The sequence below is a fragment of the Mustela putorius genome, unplaced genomic scaffold (assembly GCF_011764305.1).
Source record: "Mustela putorius furo isolate JIRA1106 unplaced genomic scaffold, ASM1176430v1.1 tig00001033_pilon_pilon_pilon, whole genome shotgun sequence".
NCBI classification, from domain to species: Eukaryota; Metazoa; Chordata; class Mammalia; order Carnivora; family Mustelidae; genus Mustela; species Mustela putorius.
In genome coordinates this window covers 1,034,683-1,060,429 of record NW_025421540.1, presented here as the reverse complement: position 1 = coordinate 1,060,429, position 25,747 = coordinate 1,034,683, and the positions used below count along the sequence as shown (strand labels likewise).

General features: G+C 46.9%; 1 protein-coding gene across 1 annotated transcript; it reads right to left on the bottom strand.

Annotated features, from left to right (window-relative positions):
* Nucleotides 1–10,924: 10,924 nt before the first annotated feature.
* RHOU (ras homolog family member U) lies at nt 10,925–21,228 on the bottom strand. Its single transcript, XM_045087084.1, has 3 exons — nt 20,661–21,228; nt 18,908–18,966; nt 10,925–13,278 (listed from the first exon to the last, which is right to left on the bottom strand). Exons 1-3 carry the CDS (start codon nt 20,920–20,922, stop codon nt 12,823–12,825), a joined length of 777 nt encoding a protein of 258 aa, XP_044943019.1. The 5' UTR covers nt 20,923–21,228; the 3' UTR covers nt 10,925–12,822.
* Nucleotides 21,229–25,747: the final 4,519 nt, after the last annotated feature.

Genomic DNA, 25,747 nt, shown 5'->3' with positions numbered 1-25,747 from the left:
TCTGAGCCAGGTTCTCTAGGCCAGTAATCTGGAGGCAGGTGGCCATGAGGTCCCACTCTAACCACACACTTCGTCCTCTGTTTTACGTTAATGTAATTAGCTCAATAGCCCATGTCCACTCTTTCCCTCCCACCACATGCTGTGACCAAGGCAAAATCCCTATATTATCTGGATAAGCTAAATTCACATCTTCTATGTCTGTAAGAATTTAAGAGAAGTTTCTGCCCTGCATTGATGATCATTTTATTTCATGCACTTGACTCCCCTGGCTCTGCCGTTTTGCAGCCATTGAACTTGGACAAATTACTTAAACTCTCTGGGAGATGTAGAAAATAAAAGTTAACTCAAGGTTGTTTTGAAGCTTAAGTACAATTATTTAAAATACCATCGAGTACATACTAGAGTCCAATTCATGTCGCTGTTTTCATGACTGAATTTTGAGCACATAGAGCTCTCAGATTTACTAAGTTGGTGTGGCAGCCACGGGCCTTCACTCCCGTCCTCCCCGACCCCCAAAAGAACTTGCAGCCCTGCTGGGAGAACACAGAACAAGACAGCCCCAGCCACCAGCAGCCATTCGCAGGGAGTGGGTGGAGGGTGGTGGGCGTGCTCTCCCCAGGCAGTCTTCAGCTGACTGAGAGGGTTGGGTACAAGGATGGGGCTCCTCCTGCCCAAAGTGGAGACCCTTTGAAGGGTATGAGTGCTCTGGAGCTTCTCCTCAGATTGACGAAGCCTGTGCCACCTGTGTCACCATCTGTGGTGGCCCAATGCAGCCTGCTTCTTCCCTTTTATCATCCATAACCACCACTTCCCCAGTAAACCTCACACACTCCTAACCCCTGCTCCTCGTCTGCCTCCCGGAAGACCTCAAATGACACAGAGGGAGAGAGAAGACAGAAAGGCAATGACCACATGAAGGAAAGAAAGCGCCTTGTCCTGGGACGACCCATCACGGGTCCTCCCGTTTATGCTCGGTTTACTGACCAGCAGTGTCTCCCCTGAAGCAGTGACACTTCGCCTACTGATTGCCATCCCACACCTTGGGTTAGAACCCTCAAACCGAGTTGAGCTAAACTGATGATCCTATCCCGAGCCAGCTCTCGGCCTCAGAACTTCAGGGATCTGGTGAATTTTCAGAAGCCTGGCAACCACATCAAATGTTAGGAAGCACGAGATTTTTTTTTTTTTAAATCTAGAACTCCTTCCTGGTTCTTTGTTTTGTTCTCAAAGCTGTTCTTTGAAGGAGGACTTCTTTTTTTCCCCAGCTGAGGAAATTAAGGTATAGAGGAATTAAGTAATTTGTGCAAGGTTCCACACTTATGATGTGGCAGAGCAGGGGTCTGAGCCCTGACCTGAACCCCTTCTTACACTATCGCCCCTCAGAGGGGCTCTGCTACTAAAGGCATTTTAGACCCTTACCTAAATCCTTGATGCAGGGGCACCTGGGTGGCTCAGTCTGTTAAGTGTCTGCCTTTGGCTTAGGTTATGATCTCGGGGTCCTGGGATCGGGCCCCACATTTGGGCTCCCTGTTCAGTGGGGAGTCTTCTTCTCCCTCTCCTTCTGCCCTTACTTATTTGCTTATTCTCTCTCTGTGTCTCATAAATAAATAAAATCTTTTTTTTTAAGAAAGGGGTCTGATGATAGTTGGAGTTAGAAAGACAGAAAGGGATGGTGAAGGGGAGGCATAGGTATATAAAAGACTGGAATAAAAATACCAAATATTGGGTGATAGGGCTATGGTTATTTTTCTCCTTTCTAGTTTTTCCAATATTCTTATAATGAGAATATATTAATTTCATGAGTTAAAATTACCCAAATAAACAGCTATTAATGGTAGTTTCTAAACACAACTTCTTCCTAAACACACAGCTCCCGACTCATTCTTTTTTTTTTAAGATTTTATTTATTTATTTGACAGAGAGAGATCGCAAGTAGGCAGAGAGGCAGGCAGAGAGAGTGTGGAGGAAGGCTCCCCGATGAGCAGAGAGCCCGACGCTGGGCTCAATCCCAGGACCCTGAGATCACAACCCGAGCCAAAGGCAGAGGCTTATTAACCCACTGAGCCACCCAGGTGCTCCCTCTCTCATTCTTTATCCTCCATCCCACAGCACCCACATGCACAGGAATAACATTTCCCACATCAGTTATGCATTAAATCATTAAACTCAAGGCCTGGCGGACCTGAATTCAACACAGTTCTTTGGGGATAAAGGTCCCTGATTAATAAGCATTTGAGGACTGACACATCTTTTTCAGTTGATGCTATTATGATATTGTGTAAATCGTAGCACATTTGTGGTTAAAGGTTACTGTTGTTAAAAAGTTAATTGTCATTGAGTCAATAAGAGATAACCCTGTCTCCCCCAAAGAGACTAATTAGTTTGGGAAATCTCAGTAGGAACGGATCAAAGAGGGTGCATGTTTATCTCCATACGACTTTCCGTATCCAGCAAAGAAAGTTCTTGAAGGGCATTCGGGATCACAGCTGCATGCACACACAGTGCCTAGTAAATTCTCTTCTTGAGAGAGAGAATGACCTACCAACTCTCGCAGCCTAAACTCACCGTAACCAATCTCCTTATTTTCTTCTACTTGCATCTTTTTCCTTTATCTTTTTCTTTTGCTTTGCCTTTAACTGGCTTTGATTCACGAAGAGTCCACTCACTGCACTGCTCATGCGTCCGAAAGGGAGAGATTTTCTGTCTTCCTGGAAAAAGTGATATTTACCCATGATTCAGCCAGCCAGGCTCCCGAGACTCACAGTGGCCTCCTCTTTCCATGTCTCTGGGCAGAAGCTGCCAGGAGGCCTTTGCCCCCGTGCACATGGGCCAGATAAACCAGGGGCTGAAGTCAAAATTGTCCATACGTGGAATTTAGTGAAAATCACTGATTACTTAATTTGACATTGATTTTGCTTAAGATAAAACCTCCTAAGCCTGTAGAAATCAAGGCTGAAGAGTGATTATCTTAAAATAATGGTAAAAGGGGAAAATGGAGATTTCATAGCTTCACCTACTGTTGAGGTTGAAGAAATGAAAGGCCAAGTAAACTCCTTCTCGAAATGTATAGAGCTGGTCAGTGGCAAAGGCAGGATGTGGACTCTGGAAGCCTGGTAACCCCGGGGCATTCCTCTTGGCTCTGTGCCATGCAGCCCCTCCTGTGGGCGTGCCGCCCGCCAGCAATTGAAACTCTCCTTTAAATCCCCAATGCCGGCACTAGAAACTGCACACAAGACAAAAGCAAACTATGGTCTCAGGAGCATGAACAGGGCTTGGCAGAAGGATAATGACAGTCAAAACCAGATGGCCTCACAGCGTCCTGGGACCCAAGTACCTATGGAAATGCCTTCGGGGTGGGGGGGGGGAGAGGAGCAGCGTGGGAATAAAACCAGCCATTCTGGGAGCCCATTCTATTGCTTTGGGAAACGGGTACTTAACAGATGGTTGAGAGTAATTTCAGTCCTGCGTAGAATATTACTATTCATAATCACAGTAGCAGTGGTGATACAGTTTTTTTTAAGATTTTATTTATTTTGAGAGAGAGAGAGCGTGCACATGGGGAAGGGAGAAGGGAGGGAGAAGCAGACTCCCCTACTGAGCAGGGAGCCTCACTTGGCTCCCAGGACCTTGAGATCATGACCTGAGCCGAAGGCAGACACGTAATCGACGGAGCCACCCAGGTGCACCAGGGATACTGTTAATATCCGGTTTTTAAAGTGCTTCATATACCCTGTGCTCTATGTCAATCCACTTGTCCAAATGCAGCTGAAATCTGTCTCTTTTGCTGGAAAAAGAAATATGGAAACAACAGATGGAAACAACGGAAGTACCCAAATTCCTCCCATCCAGCTGTCTGTACACTCGGCAAGGTGCCGGTTTCACCCATTCTCAGTGTGCTCTCTCCACAAAGGAAGAAGATTCAGTGAGGGGTTCAGACCACAGTCAGACCCTCACTGAAATAATACAGATGACAAACACACCTTTCATCACTGGAAGTCCTGGCTGCTAGGCTAGTTGCATTCTCCACATGCACCATCGTATTTACAATCCGCCTCTCTTCATGCGGAACAGACATGCCCAACAGACCCACCAGCCCTGGCAGCCTCGGAGTCTTCCTTTCCCATGTGAATCCTCGAATAAACATACCTTCCCAGGTTCACATGCTCGTGCAGCAACTTCCACCTGCCACCCACATTGTCTCTGGGACTTGCTTTGACCCATGAGCCTTAGCAACTACAGCACAAACATGCCTGGTCCGTCTGTGCACGCCGGGGCTGCATACCGGGGCGTTCTCTCCTCGCCCACTCCCTCCTGGGAGTCAGTCTCCATGTTGTAAGAAACTCAGGCTGGACACTGAAGTTGAGAGGGGACAAGGACAGAGACCGGGGTTTCTTTACAGAGTCTACCCCAATCGAGCTCCCAGCTGCGGGGGACCTCGATAGAACCCAGTCAACCCACAGAATCACAAGAAGGAATAAACTGCTGTTGTTTTGGGCACCTGGGTGGCTCAGTTGGTTAAGCGACTGCCTTCAGCTCAGTTTGTGATCCCAGACCCCTGGATTGGATCGGGTCCCATGTCCGGCTCCCTGCTCAGTGGGGAGTTGGCTTCTCTCTCTGCCCCTCCCCCTCTTGCGCACCCCCCCTCTTGCACACTTGGCGTACTTGCACACTCATTCACTCAAATAAATGAAATCTTAAAAAAAAAAAAAACAGAGCTGTTATTTTATCTCCTAAGCCAAGGGATGGGGTGGCTTGTTATACAGAAATAGATCATTAAATTAGTGCCTCCTTACTGGTGGTTTTAAAGGTCCCTCTGTATCTTCTATATGAGAGCAGATATGGAACAGGGAAATTCAGGCTTAAAATAACACCCACTGATTAATGGTTCTACCACTAACTCATGCAGAGCTCCTTACTTAGCCAGTTAGTCCTTTTGTTTCTCTAATAAATGAGGACAATAGCAACCAATCCGATACACGCTCCCCATGGGAGGTATGAGGTTAGAAGAGATGTATTCAATTTTCCATTCATAACATTGGTCAGGAGAAGATTTAGGCAGGTTACAGTAATAGGTAAAATATTTTACATGCTCAATATGTGAAGGTCGCTCATAAATTTCAGTTCTCTCTTATAAACCCATTCTGTTTCCTGAGCTCCTCTACCAACATCTGTGTAAGAAAATTTTGAACTGTTTTATCTAAATAATTCTTTTTTTGTCAATAGATGCAACTTCATTGTCTTTATTTCAGTTATCTCAACAAATCATTTATCTTTAATGTTATTTTTAAGGATTATATAATTATTTCATTTCCCATTACAAAGTAGTATTTTTTTTCTTTTTTTTTATTTATTTTCAGTGTAACAGTATTTATTGTTTTTGCAGCACACCCAGTGCTCCATGCAATCCGTGCCCTAATACCCACCACCTGGTTCCCCCAATAATAATTGATTCCCTCCACTTTTTCCCTTTTGATACAGAAACCCCTGACTTTCAACAACAGGCAATCGGTTTTGAGGATAAAGGTGAGGTGGTTTCAATTAAGGCCTGGTGACACAGGACACAGGAGAGTATCTAACTCTCGGTGAGCCCTCGGCAATACGATCTTAATAATTATTGAAGGTTGTTACAAAGGCAATTATTACTCACCCAATGGCCCCAACCTCACTTTCATCCCTTAGATCCTGAATAAAATGACAAAGGAAGTAAATTTTGTGGATCAAATATACGGGTTGGAAATCCCCTTATCTGTCTGGTTGAGAGCAGGAAGAGGCAACCAGAGCCTGTGTCCAGCCCTTCCAGCTCTGTGATCTGTCCAGAGATGTCATTACAGAATGACAAGTAGTAAGCTGAGGGAGAAACAAGAAGATCAAAGCGGAGGGAGACGTCTGGGGTTCGGTAACTTGGTGTCGGTGTGATTTCTCTGAATGTTTACCAAGAAAACACTTGCTAAATAAGTAAGGCAAGCCAAACTTGTTCCATTGTTCCTGCTGGGGGTGATGATGTTTTAGGTGTCAGAGTTCTAAGTTCCTAAAAAACACCTCTTTAGACAGTGGAACAGACTCAAAGTGGAACTGAGCCTCCACCGGCTGGGTCAGCTATGTTCTAAATCCATGACAAGCAGGAGTAGTCAGGCTTCCTGATGTCCACGGTAAACCATCAGTTTTGATATTTACTCCTGAAGCACACGACTTTCTCTTCCACCAGCCACGTACAATACAGCACTTGTCTTAAGTTAAGCCCTAACCGATGATTATCCAGCATCTGTCAAGGTATGACTGAGGCCCGCGCCACTCCCAAAAGCTTCTGTGCTAAGGGCTATTCTCAAATGTCTAAGTCCCTTTTGTGCTTTCAGTTTAAACCCTCCAAAGCAGTGTGCTTGGACTATCAGAACCCACACCCTTTTGAAAATGCTTTCCACAGTCACAGCCACCGGACCCAAATGAACATTACCCTTCCCACTGTTGGAGGGAGAGGAAATGCTAGAAACAGCTCTGCAAAAATGGAGCCTGTTTCTGCAAAACTAGGCAAATACGGAAAATAGTCCCATTGCCATTTTTACTACATTTTCTCCCCAGTTCAGGCCAAATCCTAATCAGAAACCACTCTGTTAAGGTAATGGGAGAGAACGCGGTCTTGGGAAGAGAGATTGAGGCCCTTGGGTGTGATCACTGCGTTCCCTCCCTTTGGGGACCTCCCCGAGATGCAAAATCATAACAAAGCTGCTTATGGTGCAGAATAAAGAGAGACAGGAGATTTGCATGTTTAATGATATCAAGGTAAGAAAAGATTTCTACCATGTCACATGATGGGTGTTTTCGCCAATGGGACCAGAAATAGTCGGTAACTCTACCCTCACGAGGGATGACCTAAGACTTCAGCAGCCAGCTACATCCCGGGGGGGCCTGCCAACGCTGCACACATCTGACTATGACAGCCACTGACTGCTGTGTTCTGAACATTCCCAAAGAAAACGAATACAGAGGCGCCAGTGATCTGGGGAGCACTGAACTAACCTCCGGGCCATGAGTATGGTCAGGAGAATGGCCCCCAAGGATGCCCATTCACATCCTACACTTTAGATCCTGGGATGGGGTGCGTTATGCAGCAAAGCAGAACTGAGGTTGCAAATGGAATTAAAATTGTTAACCCATGGACCTTGACAGGGAGAAATTACCCTGACTCTCCAAATCATATAATATACATAACCCATATAATAATAAGGGTCCCAAAGTGGGGGGTGGGAGAGAAGAAGAGGTGGCAGAGTGTCAGTGGGATGCCCTCGAAGAAAGACTTGACCAGCCATGGCTGGCTTTGAAAGTGGGGGAGGCTCTGAGCCAAGGAATGGAGGCAGGCTCGAGAGCCAAGGGAAGCAAGAAGATGGCTCCCTGAGAGTCTCCAGGAAGGAACGCAGGCCTGTCATCACATTGACTGCAGCCCAGCCAGACCCATTTCAGATTTCTCACTTCCACAACTGTAAGGTAAGAAATCCAATCATGTTAAGCCACTAAGTTTGTGGGATTCGCTGCAGTCGCGAATGGAAACTCACAGAAGGCATCACATTTGGAAGTATCTGTGGGACCCTCGGGAGGCGAATGAATGGAAAAGGGATATTCTGCTCTGGAACGCAGCTTCCCCTTAGATGACAGACATCAGGTTGGAGATCAACATCAGGTTCTCGACCACATGCCTCTTCCACACGCGGACTGGGTCTCCTCGGGACTCAGTTGTACTGGCAGGACTGCAGGGGGGAAACTGGTTGGCTGAGCTGGCCTGATCAACAAGGATTCTAAAAATGGCTCTAGATTCACATAGCTGCTCATGCTCATCTGAAGCAAAAACTTCTTGCATGAAAAGAGTCAAGGGCCAGACGCCCTGGACGCATGATCCCTGACTTTCACACAAATCTTATTTCGTTGTGTCAGTCCAACTCAGCACACCACCTTCAGAAGCTCAATTCCACCTTCCCCTTCGGAGGGAGTTGGCCCAGGGCCCTCCCCACCCATGGCCAGCCCCCAACAGTCCCTGCAGCATCTCCATTCCAGAGTCAGCCTGTGCAACTGCTGGAGTAATTCTTGTTTTGCTCTTATTACATAAAAATGAGTGGAAATGAAAAATAAAGGTGCTATCATCCATATAAAGCATAAGGCTGACAAAAATTAGTAGGGCTGAAGACAAGAGCCATTGGGGGCCAGTCATATGTAAATCACCTAGGCAGCCTACTGTGAGAGAGGTGAACAGAACTGGGCAACAAGACCTATCAGAGCAGACACTGACTGAGCAGCTCACATTTGCAGCCCCATCAGACCACTGAGGCAGGAGCCGGGCCTATTCCCTTTATAGATTCTCAAGTTTAGACACAGAAATCTAAGTTGTTTAAGGAATCACAACCAGTAAGTGACAGAGCTAAGATTCAAGTTCAAAGGGTCTGACTCTGGAGCTCAGCCCTCTCCTCCCGGGCCCTTCCACCACACCATCCCCTCCCTGATGTCAGGGGCCTCTCTAACCTCATCCTTTCCCTGACCTTCTCCCCTCCTCTAGGTCATCTCCTGCTCCTCTCCCTGCACTACTTTAGTCTTGTCCACACTGGCCTCCAGGACATAACAGACACTTGCTCTGCCTCAAGGTCTTTGCGCCTGCTGTTTCCCCTTCAGAACACTTTCCTCTCAGATACTAGTCATTCTCTCACCTCCCTCGGGTCTTGGAAATGTCGCCATGAAGCATTCCCTGACCCCTTCTAAAGGGACTGGGGCTCTGTCCATGTATCCTGGGAAGGCAAGCAGGGTGTGGTTGAAGAGAAACTTCCGGGTCCTCTGAGCTGGGATTAGGCTGCCAGTGGAGGCCAAGGACGGTGAGCTGGGTATCAGCAGCAGTAATTTTAGCTGCTCTCTTCACAGCACAGTGGTTGAATGTTCGGTGGATACGAGAGGCAAGGCCTGGCCACAGAGGCACCATGGGGAATGAGGGCAACAGGCCCATCCTTTCCTAGATGACCAGGAGCCCTTCACCCTTGAGGCTTAAGGGCGGAAGCATGATGACATCTGGCCTCTCAGAATGGTCCTGCCATCAGCGCCACATTCCCTGGGGTAAGGGCCACATTCTGGTGGTGTGATGAGAAGGCTGACCGCAAGTTCACATATACCGCACGGGCACTCCCTAGCCCTCAGGGACCGAGACGTCTGAGCCTTGCTGGCCTTGCTGGCCTTGCTGATAAAGCTGGCGAGGCTCATGGCCTAATCCCTTCCATCACCTTTAGAGATCTCAGACACTGACCCCACATGTGCCCATGGATTCTCATTCAGGATTCAAGTAGCCTGGAAAGAAAAGCAGTACTTTCACACATAAGGAAACTGAGGCTCAGATCTAGTGACCTACCCATCATCACACTCTAAGTGCTTCTCTGGGCCCCCGTGTTTGGCTCCAAGAACAGCATTCCTGCCAGGGACACACGTGGGCCACCAGCACACAATCCACTACAGACCCAGAGTCGGAGAGGGCTTATGTCAGACTGTGACCCCCAATTCTCAAAACCCCATATTCAGGAAGCGTTTAACGTTGGTCAGGGATGTTTCCCCAAACGCCTCTGGTGGCTGCCATGACGCTTCCCAACCAGGCTGCTTTTGATGCGGCTAAGCTTTTATTCACTCCCACTGACATTCCTTGGTAGAAAAAGCAAGTGCAGTTATATCCATAGGTCAGAATTTATTTCATACCACCTCACTTATAGCATCTTCAAGGTCAACATTCTACTCAACATCATTTACACTTGAAAACAGAGATGCACAACTTGGTAAGGCACCAGGTTACGACAGCCTGGGAAGAAGACCTTGCCTTCGTTTTGGCTCATGTCATACCTGGATGGCTTCTCCTGAAGTCTGTCAAGCACAGAGAATAATATTGCAAAGGGCTCATTGCCACATACTTGGTAAAAAGTGATAAAACAGGTTGGGAGTCTATTGGTTTTTTCAATTATGACTGGCCTACACTGTAGGAGGTGAGCTAGAGTGGCGTTTCCTAAAGCACCACTCATAAAACTGTCTGCAAAACCAAGCTGCAAGTTTAACAGTGTTTGCACCTTGAAGTGAATCAACTTCATGTTTAACTCAAGCACATACTTTTAAGAACTTTTCTGCCCAATCACACAAAGAAAGATAAATGGAGGAAAGCCTCAAGTACAACCAATCATACCTTTACTAGTCTAGAAAATGCAGCAACATGCTAAAAATGGCTGTGTTTAAAGGTCAACCCTCTAGATTTTTTGCGCTAATGGTACGGGGTTCTATCGAGTTGGGTTAAAAATAAACCACTTAAGTAACGCTTAACATAGGCATGTTCCCTGCCAGCTTTCCCCCAGTGGCCCACCCCACGGGGGGACCAACAGCAGCCCCATATGCTGTCGCGTGCATGAAATGTCTTTCAAGTCTTGTGTTCTATCTTAAAAATTAATTTGCATGGTACTCCATGACCTTTGCTTAAATACAAAAGTACTATTTATTTATTTATTTATTTAAGACTTTATTTATTTATATGGCAGAGAGAAATCACAAGCAGGCAGAGAGGCAGGCAGAGAGAGAGAGGAGGAAGCAGGCTCCCCACTGAGCAGAGAGCCCAATGCGGGACTCGATCCCAGGACCCTGAGATCATGACCTGAGCCGAAGGCAGCGGCTTAACCCACTGAGCCACCCAGGCGCCCCACAAAAGTACTATTTAAAATTACTCACCCAGTAGCTCTCCCGCCACTCCTATCGCTGCACCCAGAGCAGGCAGAGCCCAGCCTGGGAAGCAGGTGAGCCGGGCAGCCCAGCTTAGCATCTGTTTGGAGCATTTCGGCACATGACGTCATCTTACTCACTCAGGCTAGAACTAGACGCTTCGGGAAACTAGGATGGCTAGCCGAAGAAAAATAAATAGTGACCAATACAAGTATTTTTGTTTTTCAACAGAGAAACCAGTTAATTTTATTTACTAACAGAAATCAAAGAAGCCCCGAACTCAATCTTTTACTTCTTCTATAGGAAAACACAAATTTGCTTTTTTAAATATAAAAAAGACAACACAAGACCGACAGAAAGGTAAGACTTCTATCCACCGGCTCTACGGAAGTTTCCCTAGTTGCCAAGTTGATTTTGGTAACTCTGCTTGACCCAGCGCAACCAGACGTTGTAAGTCACAGGTTAAGTCACCTTTTGGCATCTCAGAATCACAGCGGTCATGAAGTAAAGAAAAACTTACTCTGCTGATAGGGGATTTTTTTTTCTCTGAAAGATGAAGCCCTAGAAACTGTCACCTTGAAGAACACAAATGTTTCACAAGTACATGGTTTCCTGGCTGTCCCCCAGCAAGGAGGCAGCCAAGAAGGGGAGCTGTGATCCCCCGCCCCCTGGGGGGCCCTCTGACTCCTAGCCCTGGTCTCTGCCAGGTCCTTCAAAGGCATCTGTGGCTTTAACTGGTGGTTTTAACAGGTTTCAAGAGACATTCAGGTTTAAAACGGGTTTTAAGAGATGTTCGTGTTTTAAGATGGTCTCAAAACTGTGTCAAGGTATACTTAAAATCATATCTGAAAGGGATACAATCAGAAAGAGATCTGTTCAAAAAAGTAAGAAAAAGAGGAAGCTGAGCTTCCCTTACATCTGTTTTTGTGGCTGGGTTTTTTTCATTAACTGTTTAAAAGTCTGAATCAGCAGCAAATACAGCCATATGCATGTATGTGTGTGTGTGTGTGTGTGTGTGTGTACATTTCAGCTGACTTAAGGGGAAAAAAGTATACCTTGTCTCTTAAAATGCTTGCTGCAGGCCTTTCAAGCATGTCCACATCCCTGCAGGTGGGCTAAGTTAAACAGTATGGAAGTTTTAAGACAATTCCGATAGATGTTCCCTAGTGTTCTAACCACCAGGGATTCAGGCAGTTTGGTGCACGCACACAAACAAGCAAATATCACATTCTGATCTCAACACGAGTCACTCCCCACAGGAAACATAAGAGCTTCTAATACTTGCTTTACTCCACAAGGCATGTTGGCTATGTTAGTATGATGTCAACACGACTGGTCTAAGAATGAAAAATCCCAACGAACAACTTTTTCTTTCTGGTGTATCCAGTGCCAGAGTCCAGTAGCACATTCTCTGCAGGTTGATATTCAATTGGAAGCAATCAGGTATTCACCTATGACAAAAGTGACTGGTTTGAGGTCTTGGAGGCAGAGGTCTCTCTTTTTTTTTCCCCCCTCAGATTTTAGTTCCTTAAAAAAGTTTTTTAAAAGTGTGTGGAGTCTCAGAGCTAAGAGTGATTTTCACCATAGTTGGCCAGGGGCCGTAACGCACTCACAGGAAGGAGCCCTTGGTCAAGGGACGAGGGTTAACCACACCATTTTCTTCTTGTGTTCTTCGGTCCATTATAACACAGCAAAAAAAAAAAAAAAAAAGATTTCATTCTTGACACCCAGATTTGAGGCATCTTTTTCAAATTAGATATAAATTAATGCAGAGGTCTAGAGCTCTATGTTTCCAGAGTTAACAAAAAATGCTCCACTAAAAAAAAAAAAAAAAATGCTCCACTGACTTCAAAAACATCTTGCGTAATTAATGATTAGCTCGTCCCTAAGCTCAAACACACAAGAATATCAAAGACAAGAGAGAAGACATAAATTGAGACTCCAGCTATGATACACACGCGTGCACACACACACACGCATACACACACGCATACACACACGTGCGTGCGCACGTTGTCTCTACGGCTCCTACACGATGACAGGGGTCCTTCAGCTAATATAGCTTCTACCGCGGACGCCGTCTAAGTCCACCCGTCAGGTGCCCGGCCGGCATCATACGAAACAGCAGTACTTTTTCCACCAGGACTTGGAGAGGTTTTTCATTTTGTCTGGAGTCCTGCTTTTGGACTTCTTTGGCTGCTGCTGAGTGTCCGAGTACTGGATACCTGCGACGATGGCAGCATCAAAGACCTCCTTGAGGTTTTTCTGAGTCAAGGCTGAACACTCAATGTAAGAGGCAGCTTTGATTTCCTCGGCACACAGCTTGGCCGCCTCTTCGGGCACTGGCTTCTCTTTGCATTTGTCCAGCTCGATGAGGACCTTGACGTCTTCTCGGAGATCCGACTGAGTCCCCACGAGGATGATGGGGGCTTTGGGACAGTGGCATCGAATCTCTGGCACCCACTTCTCACTGACGTTCTGGAAGGAGGAGGGGCTCACCACACTGAAGCACAGAAGAAAGATGTCCGTGTTGGTGTAGCAAAGAGGCCTGAGTTTGTCGAACTCATCCTGCAACCAATCAGAGCAGCCGAGAGTTACCTCTTCAATCGAATCTCATCGGCAAAGAGACCACTTTACTGTTTTTTCTTGAAAGGGTCTGCCAGGTCCGATTATGGAGGGACAGGCCAGGGCCTCAGAAGGCGATGCTGCTGCTTACCTGTGCAGGGCTCCTGCACCGCCAGGCCCCCAAACCTGTCCCAGGCGTTCGACATTTGCACCAGTGCCACGGCCCTCTGGCAACTTACCACAGAAAAAGCACTGATAGTAGGTGAATTATGAAAATCAAATTTCCTTTCTCGAGGCTTCAGCTTAGAGTAACCTAGCTTTACTCTTCCAAATCTGGAATCTAGCTACTCTTCTAAAATCAAGGCAGCAGTCACAAGGATCCCCAAGTCTCCGTCTGACCCCAGATCCCCAGACTAACCCAGCTCTCTCTTGAAGAATCCAGCCCTGCCTGTCCTCACGGCAGCCTTGTCCCATCTGCACCACACACACTTAGGGCAGGCACAGACCACTGAATGATGTCAATCAGACACAAGGACAGACCCAGAATTGGAGCTGACAACCTCTGATGGGCTTCTCCTTGGCAGTGCAGAGAGCCTATGCCTCTCAAAGTCACCTAAGACAATGTGACTTGCAATGTCACATTGGCTGACACATTCTCATTCTTGCTCGATATACCTCTTTGTTTTTGCTTGATCTCTTGTTCTCCCTCCTTTCTTCTTTTGTGAACTTCCTTTCCCTTCTTTTTTCCCCGCAAATAGCAGGGGCCTCCATGCAGCGTGCTTTGGGCTGATAAAGGACCCAAGAACGGGCATACCCACCCTACTCTGGGTATCGAGAACTGGATGGAATAATGACAGTTCATCCTAACAACGAAGCATCATTTTGCTAAATACCTGCCAAGGTCATCCACTCAACAGAGATGCATGCTGGCCTCTGGGCACTGTGTAGGCCCTGGGGATTTGGCCACAGACAGACAAACCTGCTGTCCTCAGTCCCTGTAGGAATGTGTGTCTCCAAATCAGCATTTCTTCATAGTCGCCTACCATGACCCAATCATTGAACTGAAAGTTTTCACTCAACTCTCTCATAGGAAAATATTTACATCATCTCATCCCTATTTAAAATTTCTATCAGGGACTAGGGGGAACTGGTTGGCTCAGTCAGAAGACATACTATGCTTGATCTCAAGGTTGTGAGTTCAAGCCCTACATCAGGTACAAATATTATTTTTTAAAAAGTTAAAAAATAAAACTTTTAGGGGCATCTGGGTGGCTCAATGGGTTAAAGACTCTGCCTTTGGCTCAGGTCATGATCCCAGGGTCTTGGGATCCAGCCCCACATCAGGCTCTCTGCTCAGTGGGGAGCCTGCTTCCCCCTCTCTCTCTGCCTGCCTCTCTGCCTACTTGTGATCTCTGTCAAATAAATAAATAAAACCTTTAAAATTAAATAAATAAAATAAAACTTTAAAAAAATAAAAAATGAATAAAGTAAAATATAATTTCTACCTGTGGGTGCCAGCCTCACACAAGTGTCCTATGACAGGTATCTTCCTAATGACATGAAAAAGTGGAATGTCATCCAGGTCTCAGAACACCATTGGCATACTCTGATCATTTACCAACTCCTAGTTAAGTGCAGAGGATTCTGCATCTGTGGCTGTTCTGCAGGTACAAAGGAAACCTGGATCTGTTTTACTTGAAGGCATTTTCTTTCTTGGAGGCTCCGTTTTTCCACTGTACAGTAACAACGGACTAACAGCACTAAAGTCAACCAGCTCAAAGGCTCAGGTGTTTTGTCTATGCCACTTGTCAGACTTCGATGCACAATGGTTAAAAAGATAGTGCCAACTTCGTGCTGAAAGAATCAACACAGAAACTCCACCAGGTCAATGATGGCCCAGCAAAGAAGATCTTGCTATAAAACATTGCCTCTGTTCTCTGAGGCCTCAGAGAAAGCACAAAACCGAGCCCTGCGGAAGGTCAACTCCCTCGGGCAGCAGCAGCTCACTGTTGGAAGCCAGTCACCCTTGGCCCTGCCCAGCGAGCTAGGGTTACATTACCAATAAAAAAAAAAAGGCAAGCTCAGGGGCTGGGCCTTGTGACAGGGCTTTGGAAATCAGGCTCCCTGGACCTCTAAGATTCTGGCTAAAGGGTTCAGGGAGCCCAGCAGAAATCAAGCCGTCCTCCTCACTGCCTGACCAGAAACCTTAGCTATTTGCTGAAATCAACACAGCAAGCACGTGCATGACAAGGCCCACTGGAATGTCCCCTCCAGGAGAGGTATTCTGTGGCCCAGGGATCAGCAGGCACCTGCCAGGTCTGTGGGGACGACATACGGAATTCAGTCAGGGACAGGGCATGGCAGACAAGCCACTGGATGGTAGTGTTGGTCAAGCTCCAATATGAGTTTTTGGTTTTTTTAGCATGGATTTTTCCAAGTGCCTCATGGGTCAAAAGGTGGAAGAATTTTCAGCTTCTCCTGGCAATGCCATAGTCACCTTCTCCTATTTCAGTGATGGTCCCCTTCTCTTATGCCAAAGGTATGTTCTCCAAGTCCTCAGTCTCTGATCTATTTTCACTTGAGTAAGACTGTGAGTCCAGTGTTAAAAACTCCTTTTAAAATTTTCTGGGCTCACCTACCTCCCTAACAAGAAAACCTAAAGGCACAAAAAGCAATTTCTAGTGTGTATGTGTGTGTGTGTGTGTACACACACACACACACACACACACACGGAAGCTCGGAGCAATTTCTAGTTTATACACACACACACATATATATGGAAGTTCAGAGCAAGAATATGGCTCTACTGGCTATATTTAAATATATATGTATATATAAATATATATATATTTATATAAATATAAAAATAAAATAAATATAAATATATATGTATATATATATTATAAAATATAATAAATATAAATGAATATAATATATAAACATATATAAGTATAAATATTTACATATATATATTTAAATATAGCCAGTAGAGCCATATTCTTGCTCTGATCTTCCATCTGAAATCTGCAATTGGGCCCCAGTGAGGACTACCTGTGCTCATGCTCCCCTGGAGCTGGAAACAAGTTACAAAAGTCACTTTAAGCCCACAAGGCTATCCAGAGGACTGCCCAGAGACTGCCCGGAGGAGGAGGGTGTTTCACTGAGTGAGTCAACATTAGGGAAATATAACAGGTGTCCAATCAAGTCCCTTAAAAGGCTGTTTATCAGATCTGGGCTAAGGAATAAGGAAGGTAGGAAAGAACTACTACTCTGACTGGCTTTGCTATTAGTCGAAATAAGTCCTAATGGATACTTGGGGAGTAGAGGAAAAAAACAATCTTATCTTACCAGTTGTATACTTTTCATAGTTCTTGAAATTGGTTTATTCATTCATTACATAGTAAGGTATACTTTACTAATACAGCAGTTTAAAAATACAGTAAAACTCAATGAGAACATCACCAGGAGGCCAGAAGAATAATTTCCAAATAAACTAAAACTTAACAACTTGCACCAAAGTCCTTTTATTTCCCTATTATAAACTTTTTTCATGGAAGTATCTCCAAAATTCTTCCTGTGCTTCCCAACTTTTAAACAGACCATCTTAAGGAAAAAATCGAACTCTGCCTCAATAATTCAGGATCATTTCCACAAAGTTTTTCTGGTGATAGTCCTATGCCCTTTCAAAATGGCCCAGTGGTTTTTCTCCCAGACCCTGTCTTGCACCCCAAGTCCACACTGCCTTCCTCCTTATGGCACTTCCCTGCTTTCTTTCACAAGTTCTACCAACTGGCTTATGTTCCCTACAAACTTTAAGTCTCCTGAGGGGCAGGCCAGGGCATAAGGTGGCATTCCCCAGGACCCAGCACTCCATTACATGTCTGCATTATAAACCCTGATTTAGCCCTGCTCAGTGCCAGGCACCATGCAGGCCCTAGGCCTCGAAGCCCAAATCAGGAAGCCATGTCTGTGACAGGAGTCAACCACTAACAGGGGAACCCCCATTCATGGGCAGGGTATGCACTGATCTGCCTGCTTCTTCTCTCAAGGGTCCCCAGGAACCATGCCTCCTGGGCTTCCTGTCCACGGTCTTATTCTTGGGCTGCTCAGCTACCCCTTCTTGCATTAGCAGGAACACCTACATTTATCGACAGGGGACTCTGACCTCATTTCCAAGATCAGAAAGTCAGACACGTGGTAGGAAAAAGATTCTTACTTTATACAAAGCAGTTAAGTTTTCATAACAAATACCAGAAGGGTATTCGGAAAGATTCCATATTAGAAGAGCAGTGTTCTTTTTAAGTTTTCCCTCCCACAGGCAGGAAGATACACAGTGTGTTTGCTTTTCTCTGCTGCCGCTGAAGGGGCAAGTGGAGATGCTCCGGGACAGAGGGGACAGGACACGCAAGGCCACCACTCACCGCCAAACCAGCACGGAGATGGGCACCAAAGCTTCCCAGTCTTGTGGCACCTTGAGTTCTGAGAAATAAACCTGTGAATTTGCTATCCCAGGGTAGGGAAGCCATCTGGATGAGACGCTTGGGAATCCTGGAAAGCCGGCTTTTTACACACAGACGGCCACGTGACAATGCCTCAGAAAGTGAGGTGGCTTCACGCGCCTACAGAGGGCCCCTCCACATTTGCTCTAACTCTAGTGCGGACAGGAAAGACTCCATGCTGACCAACTGACAAACTCAAGACACGGCACCCTGGGTTCTCCCAGAGAACAAGGAAACCTCAGCGACCAGCACCGTGCCAGGGGACAATTGGCCAATGAGGAGTCCTTGGAGCTCATCAGGGCACACCCCAGGACCCATCCCTCCCTGGGTGAGTCATCCAAGTGCCTGACCCTTGAGACAAGATTTGGAGAGACTGCGTCCAGGCTCATTCACTCCCCCGGCTCAGGGAGCTTCAACCACTCCTTCTCTGCTTCAAAGGAAGGGGGTGGCCCTAGTGATTCCAACCACGGCTTAGGGAGGGAAATAGTTACCCAGTGACATCAATCCATTTCTCTTGCAGGTGGACGGGGTGGGGGGCAGGTGCCTGGATGGTGCAGTTGGCTGAGTGTCTGGCTCCTGATTTCAGCTCAGGGTCATGATCTCAGGGTTCTGGGATTGACCCCCATGTCCAGCTCCATGCTCACTGTGGGGTCTGCTTAAGATTCTCTCTCCCTCTCCCTCTGCCCCCCCCACCATGCTCTTTTTCTCTCTCTCTCTAAAATAAATAAATAAAATCTTTTTTTAAAAAAAACTCCATCTTTTTCTTGAGTAAATTTAATAGTTTTCTTGTTGACCTCTAATAAAATGATCCTAATCACCAGCTTACTTTGAGAAATGAACACAAAGCATCATTGACACTCTTTAATAAAAACAAGGCAGTAATTAAGATCAGAAACTCCTTTAAGAACTCCTGATCTTGACCTTGTTGTCCCCCAGTCCTGACCATGCAAAGCTGAGCCAAAAGCTGCTTTAGGAGCTCAGAGCTCTCGCCCCCTGCCCACCACCCTCTGAGAAGGGCAGGGCTGGAACCACTTCATGAGGCTTTAGAACAACCCAGTTATGGATGGAGGTTATTCTGAGGCCTCTCAAAGGCCACTTCCCTTCCCAGCACTGAGCCATGATGAGCCACTAACCTGTCCAGCCGTGTCGCAGAGCTGGAGTCTCACAGGCCGCCCATCCACAGACACCACAGCTGAAAAACAAGACAAAAATAAGGATCAGGGGGTGTCTTTTAACCCCTTTCAGGAAAATAATGGTTTCAGCTGCAACTACCCTTCAGCTATTCTGGGTCCCCTCATGAATTAAAGACTTGCCTAAAACAAGGAGACCCCCATGGAGGCATTTTTGTTTACAAACCCTCCAGGACTAGCAATTCACTGCCTGGCTAGGGTTGAAGCTGCAATCCCTGAGCCGTTTGAGGGCGCACCCCAGAAAGGCCTACCCTTTTTGCCCAGCCCCGGAAGATTTATTTTCCTATCACACTTGTTTCAAAAAGCCTAAAAACAACACGGGGGGGGTGTAAATAGGAACCAATCTTGCCGTTTTAATTCAGTGGAAAACCTCACAAATAATTCTGTTTTCCCTTGGGAAACGTTCCAAGACTTCATGGTTTATGATAAAATTGTAGCTTGTTTTGAGAACATGAGCAACACAGGCTGCCTGCATTGTCCTGTTTATAGAAGAGGGCACTGCTTATCTCACAGTGTCAGCTCAAAGGGAGGATTAACACAGAAAAGAAAGCCTGCCCACCTTTCCACTGGGATGGGGTAAGGGGCAGAGGCCTGCATCTGGGCACAGCCTGGAGGTTTCTAGTTGAATTAATCACGCAGGTGGGTCTCAGCACAACTTTCTAAGTGGCTTTTAATATTTACACTAGTCAGCTGGGAGGGGGAAAAAAAAAAACTGCGTGGAAACCCATTAGTGTAGCAGTTTCATGAAGGGTACCTTAGACACAGTGGAAGAAAGCAAGCCCTTGCCATGGGATTTTCGAGGTCAAGAAGTTGGGTTTGTGTTTTGTTTTTTTTTTTTGTTTTTTTTTTTTTTTTGGTTCTTTAAGAGCAAGACAGAGTGCTTCGCATTAGCCTCTGTGGGTTTTAACTTTAGGAAATTTCAAAAAGACCTGAAAAATCCTTTATCTTTGTTTCCACCAACCAAAAAATAACAGCACACCATACATAAGAGCTGTAAACAGCTCAGAGAGACTCGGAAAAGACAGTAAGAATCAGAAACGGAGCCAATGGGGGACATGGAAGTGGGAGCACGGGAGGGGGACCCAGAAGAAATCGCGTGTACTCTCCAGCTGGAATCCAAACCTGAGCCCTGGGTGCTGTTCTCACTAAATCAACTATTTCCTGCCCTCTCTGTGGCTCTTCAAAGCGGAGACGCCCCCTGTGAGGGAAGCCACGGAAAGGAAAAGCACTGGCTCTCAGGGGCCCCAGGTAATGGCACCTGCGGGGCACCTTCCCACTGAAACTCGGCAGCGGCGCCAGCAACGACGACCTGACGAAACTTTCCTACGCAGCCCACTGACCGGGCCACCTGAACTCCACCTGATTGTTACTAAATTGCCGTCTCGTTTCTTTCCGCACAGGCTCTGGTCTCCCGTCCCCCGCCCCCTCCGCCGGGCTCCGGTCCCGGGATTCCCGTTGCCCCGCGCTCCCTCGGGTGGCCCCGCGCGCGGCCCGTCCCCGAGGCTCGGGAAAGGTCCTGCGCTCCGCGCCGGGTCCGCGTCCCACAGCCGGAACCCGGCCGACCCCGCAGCCTCCTCGGGGACCCGCGACCCCCGCGCCGCGCTCCCTCCTCGCGGCGCCCCGGCCCTCGGCTCCGCGCCGGCCGACTCTGCGGCCACGCGCCCCCGCGCCGGGAGCGCCACCCGGCCCGGCTCACCCGAGAAGTTGTCGAAGGCGGTGGGGATGTACTCGGTGGGGTAGCCGTTGGTGGTGTAGCTCACCACCAGGCTGGTCTTGCCCACAGCGCCGTCGCCGACAAGCACGCACTTGACGCCGCGCCCCTCGGCACCGCCCGCGCGCCCCCGGCCCCCCGGCGCCCCGGGCCCGCGCCCCCCGCGCGCCCCGCGCTCCCGGCGCGGCGGAACCGGCGGCGCCTCGCAGCTGCCGGGGAATGCGGGGTCCCTCTGCTGCGGGGGCATCGGGGCGCGCGCTCGGGCGTGCAGGCGCGGGCGAGCAGGGCCCGACCCCACCGCCCCTCCGTCCCGGAGCCCTCCGGGAGGGAAGAGCTGTCACCGGGCGCTGTGGCCGCGGGCCGGGACCCCGAGAGCCGCGCTTCCAGGCCGCACGCTCCCAGACAAAGGCGGTCGGGGACGGTCGCGGCTCCGGGCTCGGGCGGCGCCACCTGGCTCTGCTCAGCGCGGGCAGAGGACTGCGGGCCGAGCGCCGTGGAGCTCGAGCGCTCGGTCTCCTCCCGGCTTCCCGGCGACACTATGCGTGGGGGGCGGGCGGGGAGGGGAAAGAGGCGGGGCCGGCCCATCCGCTCCGTCCCCGCGCCGAGGCCACAGCGCCCCCAGCCTGCGCGCCGGGCCCCTGCAGCCCCGGGCGGGAGGCGGTGCTACGCGGGACTAGAGGGGAGCGCGGACGGCGGCTGCGGGCGGTCGCAAGGGCAGCGGACGCCCGCTCCGGGGAAGGACCCCAAACACCCGTCCTGGGGCGTGGCGCCTGGAGGAGCTGGGTGGCCGAGGGCGGCATCCCCACCCCCACCCCCAGCGCCGGGACCGACTCCACCGCCAGTTCCGCCTTGTTGCGCCCACGCGGGCAGGGAAGCCTGAGCTTCCTCCTGCTCCCCTCGCTCCCCGCCTCCTCTTCTCGGTCGCAGCCTGTGCTCCGGGGCCCCTTGCTGACCAGAGTGCTCCACCCAAGGGGAAACGAAGTGTGCTGGGGACGTGTCTGCAGGAGACTGAATTAAAAGGCAACTTTTAAAGTCGGCCTACAGCCCGTCCTGTGATTTTTCTGCTAAAATAATTTATCTGCTATCATCTGGGAGCACAATGATGTCAGGTCCAGTGTTAATGCTCGTTTGGTTTGCCATGAGCCAGCAAATTAATTTATAGAACAAATTTCTTCTTTTCCTTAAATAAATTTGGTGACATTAATATTAATGGAGCGGGGTCGGGAATTCCATTTACTTCTGACTTCTTCCTCTCTGCCTTCCTCCTACATTTAGCAAACAGTCCATTCAGAAGACAGTGAAGCCTCTCTAGGTCTAGTTGGTCTCATCGGGGTTCACAGTGTGGTTTGAGAAGCAGCACATATTACTAACTTGAATACTAATGCTAAACAACAGTAGCAGTAACAGCAATAGCCAATACATCTTGAGCCTTTATGGGCCAGACACTTTGCTGTAAGCATTCTGCCTGAACTAATTCCTCTTGTCTTAACATTACTTATATCCATTTTGCAGATGAGAAAATCTCAGGCACGGACAAATTGAAAAAGTGCTCAGGGTTCACCAACACATAAAGTGGCAGTGACAAGATGCAAACCCAAATAGTCTAGCTCCAGAGATCCAGTTCTTTTTCTTTTCTTTTCTTTTCTTTTTTCTTCCAGTTTTTAATTTAAATTCCAGTTAGTTAACATACAGTGTAAAAACACACACACACACACATACAGTGTAATATTACTTTCAGATGTAGAATTTAGTGATCAGAGACTAAGCTCTTAACTGATTTCCTGAAAGCAAAAATAAGCTGGTGTGATAAACTCAGTCTTGGAAGTATGACCACGTGGGAATGGGGAAGTCAATTTATCAAGAGGCTAGGTACATGAACTCAGGGCCCCTCACTTGCAGAGAGCCCCTTCCAAGGCCCTAAGGGCCCTGGCAATGTGAATTGTAAATTTTGCAAAATAACATTTTTAAAATATTTTTCATTTATTTATTTGAGAGAGCAAGAGCACGAGCAACAGAGAAGAACAGAGGGGGAGGGAGAAGCAGACTCCCAAAGGGATCTGCTTTCTGGGATCCCAAATCCGGGCTCCAAAGGACCCTGAGATTATGACCTGAGCTAAAGGCAGATGCTTAACTGACTGAACCACATGGGTGCCCCAAAATAACATATTTTGATCACTACCAGTTAAGTCCATTGTCTCAACTCTAACTCCCCATTATACTGAGCAGCTTTGAAGTGGCTGTGAACTTTTTAATCAAGGAAAGTGAAGTTGGAGACATATTTTGTTTGTGATTAATGGACACAGAGCCAGGATGAGGGTGAGGTAAGGAAAGTACCAAGGGAGCAAAATTTAGGGAGGCCAACCTTGCATTTGCATGACCTTAAAAATGGGTATCCTTTTATGTTTTAGCCCTCAGGCCCCTGGCTAGCTCTGACCCCATGGGATATATTTATGTGGTTTGATAGTTCCTATGTATAACGTTATTCCTAGCCGTCCAGCAGTACAAAGGGCTACCAATGACACACCTACACCGTCTGTCGGGTTGGTGTCCACCTGAACAGTCCTCCCTTCCCCAGCACTAGAAGCATTCCAGTAGCAAAGGAGTAACAACAGGTTTTGAGATGGACAGAGCTAGAAGCTAGTCTGTGGCAATTTTTTACATCATAAAACACCGTCTTGGGAGTGTTGAGTCCTAGAGAGCCTTTGAATCTCTCCACTACACCCCATCAAAATGGGAGTTCTCTCCTATCAGGAATGTACTCTAAATGCAGCACAGATGATTACAAATGCATCATACCTTTCTGGAGGAAATCACATTAAATAGAATAGATAGGATTTCCTATGTCTGTGAGGACAAAAACCTGTACCGGGATCGCAAACAGCAAGTTCACCTGCAACGTGTAGTACATTCCCATTCCTCTGTGGAAGATATATCACCTAATTACAAAAGTGAAGGGTATGCTGGTAGTGGGGAAAAGGGGAGATGTTGCTCAAGGGGCACAAAGTTTCAGTTACACAAGATAAGTTAAGTTCCACAGATCTCCTGTACAACTATGTAACTATAATTAACAACATTGTATCATATACTTGAAATTTGCTAAGAGGGTAGAGCTTCAATTTCTCGCCACAGGCACCACACCAGGGTAACTGTGTGAGATGATGAATGATGTTAATTGCCTTGATGGGGGTGAATATTTCACAATGTATCTATGTATCAAATTATCAGGTTGTATACCTTAGATATACACAATTTTTAATTGTCAACTCTACCTCAGTAAAATTGGAAGAAAAGGATATGCAGCTAAAAAATGTTGGAAAACAGTGTGGGGAGGTATGTCAGACAGTTTATTAAAATGTTTTCTTGTGAGGGGCACCTGGGTGGCTCAGTGGGTTAAAGCCTCTGCCTTTGGCTTAGGCCATGATCCCAGGGTCCTGGGATCAAGCCCCACATCGGGGTCTCTGCTTGGCAGGGAGCCTGCTTCCCTTCCTCCCTCTCTGCCTAGTTATAATCTCTGTCTGTCAAATAAATAAATAAATAATCTTTAAAAAAATGTTTTCTTGTGGATTTTTCTTGAAGTTTATGGTATATGTTGACCTTTTAAGATTTATAGTTTGTGATGCATTTCTCTTTTCAAATAAATATTTATTTTTATACCTAATTTTCTAATAGGTTATTTTTTCTCTAAAGAAGGCCCTCAAATTTAGTAAGATTTAGGCTATACAAAATTTTGCTCTACCCCTACATCTGGCCATATGTTAGTTTTTGTATCCTATAGCCCGTTAAAAAAAAAAAAAAAAAAAAAAAGGTTTTATTCAATTTATTTAAACTGAAAAAAAATTCACCCTTTTCTCCCAACCCACCCCACCCCCACCTCTTGCAACCACCAATCTGTTTTCTGTATCTGTGAACTTGTTTGTTTTTTGTTTGTTTGGGTTTGTTTGTTTGTTTGTTTAGATTCCACATCTAAGTGAGATCACACAATATTTGTCTTTCACTGTCTGACTTATTTCACTTAGCAAAATGCCCTCTAAGTCCACCCATGCTGTCACAAAGATTTCATTCTTTCTGACCGCTGAGTAATATTTAATTGTGTGTATATATGACACATTTCTTTTTTTTTAAGATTTTATGTATTTATTTGACAGAGAGAAATCACAAGTAGATGGAGAGGCAGGCAGAGAGAGAGAGGGACGCAGGCTCCCTGCAGAGCAGAGAGCCCGATGCGGGACTCGATCCTAGGACCCTGAGCCGAAGGCAGCGGCTTAACCCACTGAGCCACCCAGGCGCCCGGATATGACACATTTTCTTTATCCATTCACTCACCAAGGGACACCTAACTTGCTTCCATGTCTCAATTATTATAAATAATGCCGCAATGAATATGGAGACACAGTTATCTTTTTGCACTGTGTTTTCATTTTCTTTGGATAAACACTCACCAGTAAGATTGCCAGATATATGGAAGTTCTATAATTTTTTGAGGGAACTCTGTATTGATTTCATAATGGCTGCACCAAGGCAGCTCCTTCCAAGTGGTGACTCAAGGATCCAATGTGCTTGCATCTTATAACTTTACCAACTTTGCCAGAACTTTGCCAACTTTGCATCTTATAACTTTGCCATCTTATAACTTTGCCATGGGGACACATGGTTCCCAGGAAAGACAATAAGGAGGGTGCTTTGTCTTGGATTCAACTCCCAGAGCTTACAGCTCTCCGTTTGTACCATGCATTTCTGGGCATGTACCCGTGCATGCAATAGCCATTTTATAAGAACTCAAAACTGGAAACAATCTAAGTGTTAAAACTGTAAAATGGATGAGTTGATTTTGGAATTTATGTTACACTATTCAGCCAAGAAAATGAATGAACTGCAGATAAATACAACACTAACAAACCTCACTAACATAATGAGGAGTGAAAGAAGCCAGATACAAAAAAGCATAAACTATCTGATTTGATGTATAAAAGGTTAAAAGCAAGAAAAACTAAACAGTACTAGATGTCAGGGTAATTGAGGATTATTGTTACATTTGGGAAGGAGAAGGGCCATAGGGGTTTCTGATGTTCAGG